At 50.2% G+C, this 17,134-nt stretch overlaps 1 protein-coding gene across 2 annotated transcripts; it reads right to left on the reverse strand.

Annotated features, from left to right (window-relative positions):
* Window positions 1-258: 258 nt before the first annotated feature.
* NR2F1 (nuclear receptor subfamily 2 group F member 1) lies at window positions 259-16,761 on the reverse strand. Of its 2 annotated transcripts, none has more exons than XM_060761776.2 (3): window positions 16,311-16,761; window positions 10,385-10,912; window positions 259-1,426 (listed from the first exon to the last, which is right to left on the reverse strand). In XM_060761776.2, exons 1-3 carry the CDS (start codon window positions 16,759-16,761, stop codon window positions 1,146-1,148), a joined length of 1,260 nt encoding a protein of 419 aa, XP_060617759.1. In that variant the 3' UTR covers window positions 259-1,145. The 2 variants fall into 2 exon arrangements, with proteins under 2 accessions (XP_060617759.1, XP_060617760.1); XM_060761777.2 differs by lacking the exon at window positions 16,311-16,761 and adding an exon at window positions 12,937-16,197.
* Window positions 16,762-17,134: the final 373 nt, after the last annotated feature.

The following is a 17,134-nucleotide window of genomic DNA, read 5'->3' on the forward strand; positions in this document are numbered from 1 at the left end:
GACTAGCCTGGGATTGGGTTGTTTTTGTTGGTGTTGCTGTTTGGTGTTTCTTTTGTTGTTGTTGCTAAATGCTTTATTATTATTATTATTATTTGTTTAAATTCTCACTTCAAATTTTAATTCTTGAAGAACAGCTTCGACAACATATATCGCACTCATTATAAGAAGCAAAAAGGGTTATTATATCAAAAATGATTAGTATAGAATCACAGGAAGCCTGGTTTGGAACCAGAAAAAAAAATACAAAACAGATATAGATACATACACACAGAACAATTCCTTGTTTTTTTTAATAATTATTTGGAAAATGTTATTTTCCCCCCAGTTTCTGGTTGTGTTTTCTTGTGTTTTCTCTCTCTTTTCCTCTTGACCCTCCCTTCTTTTTTTCCTCTCTCTCTCTCTCTTCTTTTTTCCCCTCTCTTTTATGCGCATACGATGTTTTTAAATTTTTACAAAAAAAGTGAAAATAAAGACTAATATTTTACAAAATGAAGAACAATGTTCGTGGTCAGTGCGTGCCTGTGGGTCCCTCTCCCTTGGCCCGCCCCTCAGAGTCAAGTCGGCTCCAGTTTCTGACATTTTTCTACCATTCCTTGGTTTATTTTTGTTTTTTCCTGTGTTTTTTAAACTGTGGGGTTGGGTTGGCTGTACAGAGACGCTTCAATCTCCACCTCAGTCCGTCATAAATCCAAGAAAATCCATTCTAGGTGTCTTCTTTTTTGAGGGGGAGGAAGAGGAAGAGGAGGAGGAGGAGAGGGGGGCACACAGGAGGGAGGCAGTGCGAGCTGGGGAGAGGGGCAGAAGAGGCCAATCCTTTCCTCTTTCATTGTTTGTCCCGAAGCATTCAAAGTTGGCTCCCCAGTCCCAGCGTCCCTGGTTGCCTTCCTTCCACAAGCAAGAGCTGGCTCTGTCCGGAGGCTCCTTCGCCCAAAGGAAGAGACGGAAGGCGAGTCCTTGCCCTTCAGGGTCCCCTCCCGCTCGCCAATGTGCCTCGTCCACCTCCCAGAAAGGGCGATTTGGGTCGCTCTCCTGGAGGAGCGATGCCACGGCCTTCTCTTCCTTCTTCCTTCCCTCTCTCCTTCTCTTTCTTCTTTCTTTCTCTCTGGGGGGGCTTCTAAGCGCGGGGAGGCCACGAGGCGGGCGCTCTAGGAGCACTGGATGGACATGTAAGGCCAGTTGAAGCTGCTGCCGGAGAGCAGCATGTCTCGGATGAGCGTCTCGATGGGGGTTTTACCTACCAAGCGGACGAAGAAGAGCTGCTCGATGACGGAGGAGGAGACGGTGCGCAGCGAAGGCAACCGCAGGAGCAGCTTCCCGAAGCGACTGGGCTGGTTCGGGTACTGGCTCCGCACGTACTCCTCCAGCGCGCATTGGGACTTCTCCTGCAGGCTCTCGATGTGCGCTGCGTCCGACAGGCCACACGCGTCTGGAACCCGGATCAGGAAGCGGGGGGGGGGGGGGGGTGGAGGGAGAGAAGAAGGGGGAGGGAGGGGGCGACACGGTTAGCGAGTGGGGGCCACGCAAAGGAGGAGCATCCCCCCGCCTTTCCCTTCAAACGCCCCCCTTCTCCCCCAGCACCATCCTCAGCCATCAGGCAGCAGCAGCCGCGACCCCAGGCGCCCCCTCCACCCCTGCGCGCTCTCTTTGTGTCGCTCTCTCGCAAATATAAATAATGGAAGACGCGGAAAAAGGCAGCCAGGAGAGAGACCAGGGAGCCATCTTTCCTAGCCAAACCTCAGGAAGAGGGCACTCAGGAGGGAGTCGAAGAGGACACTCAGGAGGGTGTCGACACCCTCCTCCCCCCCCCCCCACGAGCAGCATCCTATTGTTATCCTTTTTTTCTGGGCATGCAAAGCAACGCCACCTCAAGCTCTGACCCAGAGGCAGCCGTGGGGGCTTCTGCTTCGCCCCTCACACACATTCAGGCCTCCCCCTCTTCTTGTCCTCTCTCCCCTTCTTCCTTTCCCTGCCCTCTTCGACCCCACGCGCGCTAAAAGGGGGGAAAGAAAGGGCTCCGGGGTGGAAAGGAGAGAGAGAGAGAAATGGGGCCAAGGCTCGGCCGCGCGCGCCTCGCCTCGTGTGCAGAAAAGCAGCTCCGAGCCAGGCGGGGATTTGGAGCCGCTCGCACGAACGTCTCCCGGTTCCATTTCCGAGAAAGAGAGAGAGAGAGAGAGAGAGAGAGAGTAACACAGAGAAAGAGAGAGGCGCTGAGAAAGAGAGGGAGGGAGGGAGGGAAGGGAGGGAGGGAAGGCCCTGCTTTGTCTCGGGGATCTCGGCGATCGAGTAATTGAAAATGGGTCACATCTCTGTAAGCTGTATAATCATAGCCAGGAAGATGGCTCAGTGCTCTCCGCTTCCCTCCCTCTCTCACTCCCTCCATTCTGCCCCCCCTTCCCCTCCCTTCCCCTCCACCAGCCCCAAAGCCTGGGCTAAGCCGGCGTCTGCAGCTGCTCTCGCTCGGCCGCTCGCACGCACAAAGCTGCGCCTCCTCCTCCTCTTTCTGGGGTGGTTGTAAGGCCAGGGCTGCTTTGCCTTGGGAAACACGGGGGCGAAGAAGGAGCCAGAGGGGTCCCCTCCATCGGAGTGTGTGTGGAAGCGCCACATTGCATGATGTTATGTCTTTATCCCAGGAGGAACGAACCCAGGATTCTCCTCCCTTCCTGCCCTCCTCCTGCCCTCCAATGAATCCAAATACAGCCCCATAAAGAGAAAGGGGAACCCCACATCTAGCCGGGGAGAGAAAAGAGAAGAAAACCCCCCTCCTCCCCCTCCTCCCCCTCCCTCCCTCCGCTTTTCCAACCCGCGGCCTGTATTCTGCTATTAATAATAAATATCTCCAAACACCCGGATCACAAGCCGAGCAGGCGGCGAGCGGGTCGCGTTGGAGCAGATCAAAGGCAGCCTCGGCTAATATCTGGAGCGGGATCTGCATTAATGGCCGGGTAAATGGGCCCCGAAAGGACGCCGCACCGGGGCGGGTGTCAAAGGATTCAAAAGCGGGAGAAATGTGGAGATGCAGAGGCGTGGGAGCATCTTCTCTGTGCCTCTTATCTTTGTAAATATACATGGTGGGGTCTACACTGAGAAACAATGCCGTTTGAATGGCATAATGCGGTCAATGTAGACCCAATGCACTTGGAACTGCATCATTTGGGGGCATACTGACCATATCATGCAGTGCAACCAGAGAGACAGGCGCCTATACAAATACACTAAGATCTTGGGATGCTGGGGGGCTCTGAGTTCCCCCAATGGCCAGGCCCCTCTCTTTCCTGGCCAGGGTGCTTCTTCTCCTGACCTCCGGCGCCCAGAGACCCCGACTAAGCCATAATTCAGGCGCTTGGGAGGGAGAGACCCCCGTGACCCCGGCCATGGACTAAGCAGCGCTTAGATCTACAATTACGCGCAGCCGACTGTTGGGCTAATCCAGACTTTGGCCTTAAACGCCGGGATCATGGACAACCTATGAAGGCGGGCGGAGGGGGGCATGTCTGGGGGAAGGAAGGAAGGAAGGAAGGAAGGAAGGAGGAAGGAAGGAAAGAAAGAAGGTAGGAAGGAAGGGAAGAAGGAAGGAAGAAGGAATGAAAGAAAGAAGGTAGGAAGGAAGGGAAGAGGGAAGGAAAGAAGGAAGGAAAGAAAGAAGAAAGGAAAGAAGGAAGGAAGGAAAGCAAGCAAGAAAGAAAGTAGGAAGGAAGGGAAGAAGGAAGAAAGGAAGGAAGGGAGGGAAGAAGGAAGGAAGGAAGGAAAGAAATAAAGAGGAAAAGAATGTAGGAAGGAAGGAAGGAAGGAAGGAAAGAAGGAAGAAATAAGGAAGGAAGGAAGGAAGGAAGGAAAGAAAGGAAGGAAGGAAGGAAGGAAGGAGGAAGGGAGGGAGGGAAGGAAGAAGGAAGGAAGGAAGGAAGGAAGGAAGGAAAGAAGGAAAGAAGTTAGGTAGGTAGGAAGGAAGGAAAGAAGATAGGAAGAAAAGAAGGAAGAAAAGAAGAAAGGAAGGAAAGAAAGAAAGAAGGAAGGAAGGAAGGGAGGGAGGAAAGATGATAGGAAGGAAAGAAGGGAAAAAAGGAAGGAAGGAAGGAAGGGGAACAGGTTGCCATACACCTGCCCCATAACTGCTGAAGACCACCCAACACTTGGAGAGACCCTGACCAGCGGAGAAGGAGAGCCTCTCCAATCCTCACAGCCCTCTTTGCCACCAAGCTTGATCTGATCACCCATTGATTTGCTGGAAAGGGCTTTTCAGGTCACTCCAGGGCCAAGCCGGGTGAAGAGAAGGCCTCTCTGTCTCCTCCGGGGGTATTTTGCTGAGAGAGGGCTCCAAAGGATGTATCCTGGCTTCCACCTTCACGACAGAAAAGGCTTTCCTTCCCTTGCCTCATCTCTCAGACTGGATCTACACTGCCAAAGGATGCAGTGTGAACTACAGTGTCGACCCAGTGTAGAATTGCATTATATGGCAGTGTAGATCCAACCTTATTCAACACGTATTTGCTTTAGTCTGTTGTTTGACTCCCTTACTTCAGTACAGGTACACAAGATTCAGTTTTTATGGGGCCTCCCTGGCACTAAGCAACCCCTCTCAATGTAAGCATACTTCTTTCCAAGCAAAATCACCTCCCAACAAAGAATCCTCCCAGGCAGGAAGCAGCCAAGCCTTGAGGCTGCAAGGCTATTCAATGCTAATCAAGGTGACCAACTGCAGCATTCACACTTGCCTCAGACAGACAAGAGTTCTTTTTCCCACCCTGGAGATTCCACAGATATATAAACCCCACTTGCCTTGTTTCCAACAGACCCCACAACCTCTGAGGATGCCAGCCATAGATGTGAGCGAAACCTCAGGAGAGAATGCTTCTGGAACATGGCCATACAAACCCGGAAAACTCACAGCAACCCAAAATCTGAGGTGTTTAAACCTCCAATGGAGGGGAGGGGTGCTTTCAACACTTTTTTCCCCTAGCAGGAAGATCTGAAAATTAATTAAACAATCTGTGCTATCTGATCGATTAGCTGAGTGAAGAAATAGACTCAAGAAAGAAAGCAATGTCTCCCCAACCTTCTGTTAATTTGCATCTAGGCGAAGATGGGTGTGTGTGTGTGTGGGGGGGGGGGGGTTTGAGGCTGGGAAGTGTGCTTGTGTGCCTCTGCGTGTGGGGGAATTAGGTGGAAATTGTGCGTGTCCCACTTTTTGAAGATGGCCATATTTTCTCCCTGCAGTCATTATTTCTCCATTTTTCTTCCTCCTGTCTATGGCAAAAGGAATGATGTAAATAAATAATCATTACTGTTCGGCAGAAGCCCGACCTGGGCCTTTTTGTACTACAGGGAGTATATTTCATGTAACGCATCCAGGAGAGTTTAGTGCTCAGAAAATATAGATGTAATCAGTGCGCATATAACGAGAAATCAAAGTTGGGATGGCGCGGAGGAGAGATTGATGGGCCTGATCTTATCTCACTTGATCCTGCCTCTGGAAATTTTAATATCTCCAAGGTGGGGAAGCACAGGGAGGGGGGCAGGAATTAGGAAAGCATTCTCTTTATTTTAAAATGGGGTTTGCATATCATTGCCAGGAGCCAATAAGCCAGGACTGTCCAAGGCTTTTGTGGCCGGGAATCACTGGATTGTTGTGTTTTTTTCCGGGCTGGTATGGCCATGTTCCAGAAGCATTCTTTCCTGACGTTTCGCCTCAGAGGTATCCTTTCGCCATAGATGCAGGCGAAACGTCAGGAAGGAATGCTTCTTTTCCAGCCCGGAAAATGCACAACAACCCAAGCCAGGACACGCTTTCAAAGCCCTGTTGGCTCGTGAGACTGGTGTACGGATGATGAAAAATAATATCCTGAGTTTAAAGCAGGGATGAAATGGGGGGAGATGACACGCCAGAGCAACTTCCGAGCCTGCTTAAGCCTTGATCTCTCCTCTTAAAGGACACTGATAGGGAAAACAACTCTCCCTTCAGGTTGTGGGCCAGGCCTGCCTCGGGGATCATCTCTATCCATGAGTTTGCTTCAAAAAGTTGGGCGACTTGGAGAAAGAACCACCTTAAATTAACTTCTGGTTAGCTCTCAAAACAAGACTAGGCCCAAATGGAAATGGATGCAGATAGGAAAGGCAGAGAGGTGCTGAGAGAGAAAGGCAAGGGCCCATCAGGAGCCTCGGCAGGCCAGAACTCCTTTCTTCTCCTTTCCCAAATAATGGAAAATATTGCATTGTCGAAGGCTTTCAAACCTCGCAACCTCTGAGGATGCCTGCCATAGATGCAGGCGAAACTTCAGGAGAGAATGTTTCTGGAACCTGAATACAGCCCGAAAAACTCACAACAACCCAATGGAAAATATTGTCGAAGGCTTTAGTGTCCGGAATAGGGCTGTATGGTCATGTTCCAGAAACATTCTCTCCTGACGTTTTGCCTACATCTATGGCAGGCATCCTCAGAGGTTGTGAGGTCCTCACAACCTCTGAGGATGCCTGCCATAAATGCAGGCGAAACGTCAGGAGAGAATGTTTCTGGAACATGACCATACAGCCCGGAAAACGCACAACCGAAAATATTATTTCTTTCTCGCTCCCCTGTTGTTTATTGTGAATTTTTGGGGATTTTTTTTAAATGTCAGAAACATCCAAGGTGTAAATATCTTATCTTGAGATAGGGAATGTTGGTTGAAGCGATCCCTAAGCTCGGATTTAGGAAAAGCGGGAGAAACCTCTCGCCTTTTTTGGAGTGGGGTGTTATGGAGCCAGGCCTTTTTGGGGGCTTTCTAAGGGCTTTCCCACACAGCCCTATGTTCCAGAACATCAAGGCAGAAAATCCCACAATATCTGCTTTGAACTGAGTTATCTGAGGCACCTTCCACACAGCTGAATAAAATCCCACATTTTCTGCTTTAAATTGAGATATATAGTAGTGTGGACGGAGATAAACTAGTTCAAAGCAGATATTGTAGGATTTTCTGCCTCGATATTCTGAGATATAGGGCTGTGTGGAAGGGCCTTGAGTAAACACTCATAATGTGGGATTTTCTGCCTTGATATTCTGGGATATAGGGCTGCGTGGAAGGGCCCTGAGTCCACACTCAGATAATGTGGGATTGTTTGCCTTGATATTCTGGGATATAGGGCTGTGCTGGAGGGCCCTGAGTTCACACTCAGATAATGTGGGATTTTCTGCTTTGATATTCTGGGATATAGGGCTGTGCGGAAGGGCCCTGAATCCACACTCAGATAAGTGGGATTTTTGCCTTGATATTCTGGGATATAGGGCTGTGCTGGAGGGCCCTGAGTACCACACTCAGATAATGTGGGATTTTCTGTTTTGATATTCTGGGATATAGGGCTGTGCGGAAGGGCTCTGAGTCCACACTCAGATAATGTGGGATTTTTTGCCTTTATATTCTGGGATATAGGGCTGTGCGGAAGAGCCCTGAGTCCACACTCACATGTGGGATTTTTTTTTTTTTGCCTTAATGTTCTGGGATATAGGGCTGTGTGGAAGGGTCTTAGAAGACTTTGGCTTCCTAAAGCCGCAATTTTCTGGAAAGACAAAAAGCTGGGCTCAGTTATTTCTTCCCCTTGGCTAGTTTAGCTCTGGCTCTCCCACGAATGGATAAATACAGGGTTTAAGAGAAAGCAGGGGGACCTTCCCAGTTCAATCACCCTGAAAAATGCCACCAGAGTCTCTTTTCTGTCAGTGGAGTAAAGACAAGGAGATGAAGAGACAAGGGGGAGGAGGAGAGGGACGAGGAAAGAAGCCCAAGGAGCCGGAAGATAAAACGCATCCCGGTGGCTGTTCCACAAATCTCCCCATTTGTTTTAAGCTCTGCCCTTGATCCTCTGCAAAGAAAGAGAGGGTGCCGGCCTTTCCCTGGCTGCTGGGCCTGCATTTGCAGCCGGAGGAACCAGGGGGGCAGTCTCAGCCCACGCTTCCCAGTCCCAGGCCTGCCTTCCCCGCCAGGAACAAAACATTAGCCCGTGTTCAAGTCGAGATTAATATTACATGGGCTGCCGTGTCAATCCTGCTCTTCTTCAGGCGAGAAACGTGGAAGGATTCGCCTTCCTCTCAAGCAGAGCCTCCAGCAAAGCGAGCGGGGCGGTTGGGCTGCTTCCCCCCAAAGCTTTTGTGTGTCTCCTGGGCCCATTTTTTGAAAAAGGGAAGGAGGGGTGTGCGTGTGTAATGGCATAGGATTGGAGCCCTGAAGGAAAGGGGCCTTTAGGAAAAAAAATAAAGCGGGGAGATGTTTTGTTTTTCTGGGAAGGTGTTAAAGCCACACATCCACACCCGTCCACTGTGGCCAAGGCCACCTCCGAGCCTGGTTCTCTTGGCTTCTGGTCCCTTTGATGCTCCTAGGTGCCCCCCACCCTTTCACAAAAAATTAAAACCCAACCAAGGGCGCTTTGTGCGCTTCTGGGCTCCAGCCGGAGCGCTTCAAAGGCGACGCTAATGCACCCGCCTGCAAAGTTAATTTGAACCATCTATCATAAGCAAAATTGCTAACATGCCCGTTACCCCCGCCTACCTTTAATTTGATATTTTGCAGGCAATCTGTTACATTTCCCAGGATTTGCCTGCCTTTGCGTTGTTTTGTTTGTTTGCTTAGAAGATAGAGAGATAGAGATAGAAAAAAAAATAAGGGACGGGTAAAAAAGAAAGAGAAAGGCGCCTTCTTCAGGGTGGTTCTTCTCGCCCGAGTCTCCTCTCTCTTCCTCTCTCTCTCTCTCTCTTTTAATAGGGAGGAAGGAGTCCTATTTTTGGCACTCGAATCAATTTTAATGAGCCTCCCTAACCGCAGCAACTGCAAATATTAATGGTTTCCGATAAGGGAGGGGGGAGAAATCAGGCAGCAATAAAAGCGGTATTATTTATGATTTATTTGTGCGCCCTGCCTGCCTTATTTGAACAAGATCTGTCGAAAAGCCCTTCCAGCCAAGCCTGAAACCTCCTTTCTTCTCGCTCTGACACAAACGCAACCGGGAACCAGCAAAAGGTGTGCAAGGAAAGGGAGCTTTCTCAATCATCTCACACAGAGAGGAGCCGGATCCCAAACAATCCAGGCCACCATCTCTGAGGGCAAGGAAGGCATCCCCGGAAGGGGTGCCAATTTCACCCGAGGCCTACAGGAAGCGACGCCAACTACATCCGCCAGCAAGGCAAGGCAAAGCAGGGGTTTGGGTGTTTTCTTCCCCCTGGAGAGCCTTTCTGTGGGGAAGGAGCACGTGTGAGGGCGCCTGGGAGGAAGAGGAGGAGGAGGGCCCTCCTGGAAGGTCCCAGAAGGAACTCTCCAGGGAGAAAAAGAAAGGATTTCCCTCCCTGAGGATGCATCTGGAGGAGGAAGCCGAGGACGAGGAGAAGGCCCACCACTCGGAGGAGAGCAAAGAAGGAAGGAAGCAAGCAAGGAAGGAAGGAAGGCAGGCAGGCAGGCAAGGGTGGAGGAAGGAAGGAGGGAAGAAAGGAAGGGAGGAAGGAAGATAGGAAAGAAGGAAGGAAGAGAGGGAGGAAGGGAGAGAGGAAGAAGGAAAGAAAAGAAGGAAGGAAAGAAGGAAGGAAAGAAGGCAGGGATGGAGGGAAGAAAGGATGGGAGGAAGGAAGATAGGAAAGAAGGAAGGAAGAGAGAGAGGGAGGAAGGATGGAGGGAAGGAAGGAAAGAGTTAAGGAAGGAAGGAAGGAGGGAGGGAAGGAAAGAAGCAAGCAAACAAGGGAGGAAGGAAAAAAGAGGAAGAGCATGGGTTGATGTGAAGTCTGTTGGTAGCAAGGCAAGTGGGGGTATTCCACGGATATATAAATCCCACTTGCCTTGCTTCCAACAAACCTCTCAACCTCTGAGAATGCCTGCCATAGATATGGGCGAAACGTCAGGGGAGAATGCTTCTGGAACATGGCCATACAGCCCAGAAAACTCACAACAACCCAGAGATTCCGGCCATTGAGAACACAAAGAAGAGCACGGTTTCTGACTCAAGGAGCCCAAAGTGGAAAGACGAGGGAGATGGGCCTTTTGTCGCGAAAGGACCAAGTGGGAGTGTGACTAGGAGGCGGTGGTTCCTGAAAGATCCCACAAGTCATTCTCCAGGTCAGAAGACTTAGGAAGAGAGTGGCTGGCTGCATGGTTTCCGAGGCCCCATCTACACTGTCCATTGAATGCAGTTTCCCAAAGTCTTTTGGCTGTGCAGACGAGGACACCGCCTGGAAACCCTGGAATCAAACCTGAGGAGGGCTTTCTTTGGTGCCACTTTTGTGGGAGTTTGGCCTGCATTGAGTGGCCAGCCTAGATGGGGCCAAACTAGACCTCCTGGGGAGATGGAGGCCTGGGGAGAGCGGTACCTCTAGGGCTGCCTGCGGCTGCTGCTGCCCCCCATCGCCCCCCCCCCCCATGTCCCTGTTCCCTGGACTGACCTGAGGTGAAGAGGACGATGGCTTTGAGGCAGCTGTACTCGGCGGAGTCGACGTGCAGCGCCTTGAGCTTCTCCACCTGCTCCTGGAAGATGCGGATGTGGTCCATGAAGGCCACCACGCGGTCGGCGGACATGGGCGAGGCGTGGAGGCCGGCGGCGGCGAGGAGCGGGGCCACGTGCAGCGGCATGGAGCACTGGGCGGCGTTGAGCACGAAGAGCTCGCTCCAGGTGAGGCGCAGCAGGGCCACCTGGTCGGTGATCTGCAGGTCCGGGAAGAAGGGGATGTTGCGCGCCCACTCGACGGCGCTGAAGAGCAGCCGCGCCGCCAGCTCGCAGATGTTCTCGATGCCCATGATGTTGTTGGGCTGCATGCACTGGCTCCCGTAGCGCGACGTCGGGTAGGGCTCGGCCCGCAGCAGCAGCGAGATGTAGCCCGACAGGTAGCAGTGCCCGTTCAGCGGGTCGCCGTTGGTCAGCGCGTACTGGCCCGGGTTCGGCTGGCTCGGAGGCATCCTGCCTCGCTGAACCGCTGACGGGAAGAGGGAGAGAGAGAGAACAGGAGAGGAAATGTGCATCTAGCCGCCGGCGCCGAACCGCCGCGCCGCGAAGAAGAAGGAGCCCGGAGCCCGCTCCACGCAGAAGGAGACACGCGCAGGCAGGCAGGCAGGCACACCGACACAGGCACACGCACACAGGCCGGCTCTCCCGCAAGGCAGGCGGCCCCTTCCCCCGGGCAGGCACCAGGCCCGCCTGCAAGGCTGCCCTGCCTTCCCTGAGGATCAGAAGAACCACCACACAAGCTTCCCCCTTCCCCTGGCATGGCCCTGCGAGTGGGGGCACCAGGCCCTCTGGCAAGGCTGCCCTTGAGAGCAATGAGGAGGATGATAACAACAATAATAATACAAGCTGCCCCCTTCCCATGGCATGGCTGTGCAAAAGGGGACACAGAAAACCCTCCTGCAGTTACCCCCAATAATAATAATAATAATAATAATAGCTTCTCCCTTCCCATGGCATGGCTGTGCAAAAGGGGACACGGAGACTCTCCTGAAGTTACCCCTAATAATAGCAACAACAATAATAACAATAATAATATCTTCTACCTTCCCATTGACATGGTTGTGCAAGTGGAGACATGGAGACTCCCCTGAAGTTACCCCTTCCTAATAAAAAAAAGTGGGGACACGGAGACCCTCCTGAAGTTACCCCTAAAAACAATAACAATATAATAATAATAATAATAATAATAATAATAGCTTCTCCTTTCCCATTGGCATGGTTGTGCAAGTGGGGACACTGAGACACTCCTGAAGTTACCCCTTCCTAATAATAATAATATAATAATATAATATAATCTCCCCCATTCCAATGACATGGTTGTGCTAGTAGGGACACGGAAAACCTCTTGCAAGGTTGCCTTCCTTCTCTGATGCTGCTGCTGCTGCTGATGATAATAATAATAATAATATAAGCTTCTCCCTTCCCATTGGTATGGCTGTGCAAGTGGACACACAGAGATCTCCTGAAGGCTACCCTTCCTTCTCTGAAAATAATAATGATGATGATAATAATAATAATAATAATAATAATAAATACAAGCTTCCCTCTTTCCACAGCCTTGTGCAAGTAAAGACACTGAGACCCCCTTGAAGGCTACCCCATGATGATGAGGATGATGATAATGATAATACAAGCTTCTCCCTTCCCATGGCATTGCTGTGCAAGTGCGGACACGGAGACCCACTTGCAAGACTGCCCTTCTTTCTTTTTTGATAATGATGACGATGATAATAATAATAAATTAATTAATTAATAATAGTAATAATAATATAAGCTTCTCCCTTTCCATTGACATGGCTGTGCAAGTGGAGACACTGGGACCCTCCTGAAGACTGCCCTTCCATAATGATGATGATGATGATGATGATGATGATGATGATGATGATAATAATAATAATAATAATACAAGCTTCTCCCTTCCCATGGCATTGTTGTGCAAGTGAAGTAAGGAAGACCCTCTTGAAGGCTACCCCACAATAATGATGATGATGATGATGATAATAATAATAATACAAGCTTATCCCTTCCCATATCAATGCTGTGCAAGTGAGGACACGGAGGCCCCCTTGCAAGATTACCCTTCCTTCTCTTTTGATAAATAGTAATAATAATAATAATAATAATAATAATATAAGCTTCTCCCTTCTCATGGCATTGCTGTATAAGTGATAACACGGAAACCCTCTTGCAAACTGTCCTTCCATAATAATAATAATAATAATAATAATAATAATAATAATAAATAGCTTATTCTTTCCCATGGTATTGTTGTGCAAGTGAAGACAGGGATACCCTCTTGAAGGCTACCCAATAATAATAATGATGATGACAATGATAATAATAATAATAATAATAGAAACTTCTCCCACCCATGGCATTGCTGTATAAGTGGAGAAACGGAGACCCTCCTGAAGGCTGCCCTTCCATAATAATAATAATAATAATAATAATAATAATAATAGCAAGGCCAAAAATCCAAAACAGAGCCCCCACCTCCGAGCTGCTTTCCAGAGAGCCAGAAATCCATGGCCATAGCCTCCAGCCTCCCAGTTGTGGCAATTTCCGAGAGGCCCCTTTCCTCCGGAGATCGGCGGCTCTTATTTACCAGCCGGAGTCTCTCTGGCCAAGAGGCTTGCAGGCGTTATTTGGGGAGGGAGGGGTGCGGTGCAGGGGGGGGGGGCTGCCTTCTTTCCTTCTCCTCTCTTGCTCCCGCTGCCGAAACAGCCAGGTCCCAGTCCAGCCACACTTCTGCCTAGACAGGCATGGCGCTGCAATTTTTCAGTGGAGTTGTCCTGCTTGGGAAGGGCAGGAGGCACTCGAGAACCGCGTTTGCTCTTAAAGGGTTAGGGTTTTTTCTCCCCTTCCCCCTTTAAAATTTAATAAATAAATAATAGAACAAACTTCTGGGTTTCCAAAAAGGGTTAAAAAAACACGAGTGGCAAAGGAGCAAGGATAATCTGTTTCCTTGCAGATGCAAAGGGGGACAGAGGGAGAAAAACAACAACAACCCTCTGCTTTGGCCAGTCGAAGTACAGGCTTGCAACTGCACACACACACACACATAGGGTGTGGGGATTTATTAACCACCCCGACCCCAAACCGAAGCGTGCTTGGAGGTCCCAAAAACTGAGCAAAGTCTTAACTTATTCAAACTCGTGGCATGTAAACAAAGGCAGCTTCAAGCGTGAGGATGCCCACTGAGAGTGTTTCTAACGCCTGGAAAAATTAATACCTCCCAGAAATTAATTAATTTCAGTGTTTTCTACTGCTAAGGTGGGGGTTTCTAATATTCCCATCGACCTGTCAGAATCTGTCCCTCCTTTCTCCCTTCTCCTTGCAAAGTAATACTTTCTGACCTGACACCGAGGTGTTTCAACTCAATGAGCAAACAGTTCAAAGACGGTGACAAGAATATCTCACTCTTCCCACCTTTCTGCATTTATTGTCTCTATCGATGCTTCCTCCCCAAAAAACCCTCACCCCGCCAATAATTATTTAAAAATGGATTTTTAAAAAATTCCCACACAGATATTTTTCTTTTCCTGGTGGCAGCAAGGAAAAGGAGTATTTTGAATGGTCCCAGTTCCTGCCCACTGCACAAAATGCTTTGATCCATTTGCCTCTTAGGTAATAATATCTTTATCCAGAAGCTGAAGGTTCACCACCCATCAGCCAGAGTGAAAGAAGAAGTGGATAAGGACACCACACACACAGACACACAACATGGCAGCACAATCTCACCACAAGGAAAACAACAATAAAATAAAAACATTACAATAATATATATATATATATATTGACCAATAAATACCCTTATTATGGGAAAGAGGGGGGAAAGGGAGCTTTCTAACATGGGAAGAAGTGTTGGCTTTGTTTTCAAAAGCAAAGTAGGTGCTAAATAATAATAATAATAATAATAATAATGAGGAGGAGGAGGAGGAGGAGCTGTGGTGTTGGATGCAACTGGGATGGGGTCTTTGAAGAGGCGATGGTGTGTGATGGCGAAAATGAACGAGGCAGCATGCGAAAGGTGGCGGTGGTGGAAAATGGCAGAACTCGAAAAGCAGTCATCGTTCACAAACTTTCCTTTGAAAGCACGAGGGAGTCAAAACAAGGCCGCTGAATCTTGAGGGAAAGAAGGGGGGAGCCTAGCAGATGGAGGGGGGGGGGGTGCAAGGAAGCAGCGATACAAGCAGCAGAAGTTACACTCACCCTACAATATTTATGGCCCCCCAACCCCAGCATAACATATCCCTTTCAGTTCCCAAAGCTGCTTTGGGGGAAAGGAAGGAAGAGATGTGTGTCAAGAAGTGTTGTGATTCCTACCACCTTCCCTCCCCTATCTTAAAAAAAACAAGAGAAGTGGGAAGCCAATGGTCTGCTTGGGAATATTGAGAGGGCCTGAATAATTTCTCATAAGATTTGCTGGCAACTCTCTCTCTCTTTCTAACCCCCCCCCCCTTTGCACTTCTTCCTAAGCCAACAAAAGGGAGAGTCACCTAGGTCAAGAACACAGAGCTGGGGCTTAAGGAGCCCTGGCTTGTTTACTAGAGGAATCATTTACTTGTTCAGAGGTGGCCATCATAATTCATAGCAACACAAAAGTGGTGATGGTGGGGGTGATTTTCTAAGGAAGTGTGTGAGAGAGTGAGTGGAGGAATCATGACTTGTATGTACAATGGGGGCAAAAATTATAAAATGTGTTTTTTTCTAAGGAGTAAAGGAGTGTGTGTGTGTGAGAGAGAGTGACTTAATGTATTCTTGAAGGCTTTCATGGCTGGAATCACTGGGTTGTTATGAATTTTCCGGCCATGTTTCAGAAGCATTCTCTCCTGACCTCACCACCTCTGAGGATGCCTGCCATAGATTAAGGCAAAACAACAGGAGAGAATGCTTCTGGAATATGGCCTTACAGCCCGGAAAGCTCACAACAACCCAGAACCCTGACTAGTTTGGTGGAGGCAGCCCTTGTTCAGTGGTGCCCATAATAAGCAACATCAAGATGGTGATGGTGAGAGTGATTTTCCTAAGAAAGGAGCAAGGTAAGTGGGTGAAGGGGTGCCTATGAGAGAGAGGAATCATTCATTACACGTTCAGTGGGCGCCATAATAGTTGGTGATAGCAACATCAGGATAGTGATAGTGATTTTTCTAAAGTGGATGAAGGAAGGGGTGTGTGAGGGAGAGTGGAGGGACCATGAGAAATGATGACTTGTTCAGTGATGGTCATAATAATAAGAGCAATATGAGGACGTTGGTGATAGTGAGAAGGATTTTTCCAAAGAGGGAAGGTGAGTGAAGAAGTGGAGTGGAGGGACCATGACTTTGTTTAGTGGAGGAATGATGACTTGTTCAGTGGTGGTCTTAATAATAAGAGCTATATCAGGATGTTGATGATAGTAAGAAGGATTTCTCCAGGGAGGGAAGGTGGATGAAGAAGGGGAGTGGAGGGACCATGACTTTGTTTAGTGGAGGAATTATTATGACTTGTTCAGTGGAGTATTAATAGTCATAGCTCATAGCACTATCAAGATGGTGAGGGTGAGTTGTCTAAGGAGGGAAAGCGTTGTGTTGTGGGGAGAGTAAAGGGGTTTCAAGGCGAGGGAGACCCCCATTCCCTCTTTCTTTCCTTCTCTATTATTAGTCATAGCTCATAGCACTATCAAGAGAAAGGGTGAGCTTACTAAGGAGGGAAAGCGGGTGTTGTGTTGTGTTGTGGGGAGAGTGAAGGGGTTGCAAAGCAAGGGAGACCCCCCCCACCCGCTTCTTTCTTCCCCTCCCCCTCGTTCCCTCCCTCCCCCTCCCGCCCCACACATACCACAAAGCCGTAGGAGCAAGGAGAGAATATAGGGAAGAAATAATATTCACCTTCCCGCCTCATGCCCACTTTGAGGCACTTCTTGAGGCGGCAGTATTGGCACTGGTTGCGGTGGTGCTGGTCGATGGGACAGTTCCGGTTGGCGCGGCAAGTGTACGTTAAGTTCCTGCGGACGCTCCGCTTGAAGAAACTTTTGCAGCCCTCGCAGGTGAACTGCCCGTAGTGCTTCCCGCTGGACTTGTCCCCGCAGACCACGCACTCGATGTGCTGCTGCTGCTGTCCCTGGCCTTGCTGTCCCTGGCCTTGGCCGGAGCCCTGCTGGGGCTGCCCCTTGTCTCCCGGCGTGGAGGGCGCGCCCGGCTGGTTGGGGGTCTGGGGCGTGTGGGGCGCCGCCGAGGCCCCTTGCTGCTGCGGGTCCCGCCCGGGCTGGGCCGCTCCCGCCGGGCCGCCCCCGGCCACCTCCTCCTGCGCATCTCGCCAGCTGCTAACTACCATTGCCATATCTCGGGCCCACGGAGGAGGCAGGGGAAACAAGACCGGGGTGGGGGGTGGGATGATTAGGGAGGAGGGGGGGTGCTCGCCTGCCTGCCTGCCTTCCTGCCTGCCTGCCTTCCTTGCTTCCTTCCTTCCTGCCGGGGAAGAGGCCGGGAGGAGGGGGTGGGGAGAGGAGGGGGCCGGGTGGGGGAGGGGTGGTGGGTGGGGAGGGGGCCCCCTTCCTGCCTGGATGGAGGGGTGGATGGGTGGGGGGCAGAGGCCAAGATTGGGGGGGGGCTCCTCTCGCTGCTGCTGCTGCTGCTTCTCCTCGCTGCTTCTCCCTCCGCCGCGCTCTTTCTGCTCCTTTGCCCTGCCCTGCCCCCGCCTGCCCTCTTTCCTT

The sequence above is a fragment of the Anolis sagrei genome, chromosome 2 (assembly GCF_037176765.1).
Source record: "Anolis sagrei isolate rAnoSag1 chromosome 2, rAnoSag1.mat, whole genome shotgun sequence".
NCBI lineage: Eukaryota > Metazoa > Chordata > Lepidosauria > Squamata > Dactyloidae > Anolis > Anolis sagrei.

Excerpts from the sequence above, each read along its gene's own strand:
- NR2F1 (XM_060761776.2), bottom strand. The coding sequence starts at position 16,761 with ATGGCAATGGTAGTTAGCAGCTGGCGAGATGCGCAGGAGGAGGTGGCC. Across the intron at positions 10,913-16,310 it reads AGTGGGCATGAGGCGGGAAG|CGGTTCAGCGAGGCAGGATG; the intron begins GTGAATATTATT and ends TCTTCCCGTCAG. Across the intron at positions 1,427-10,384 it reads CATCGTCCTCTTCACCTCAG|ACGCGTGTGGCCTGTCGGAC; the intron begins GTCAGTCCAGGG and ends TCCGGGTTCCAG.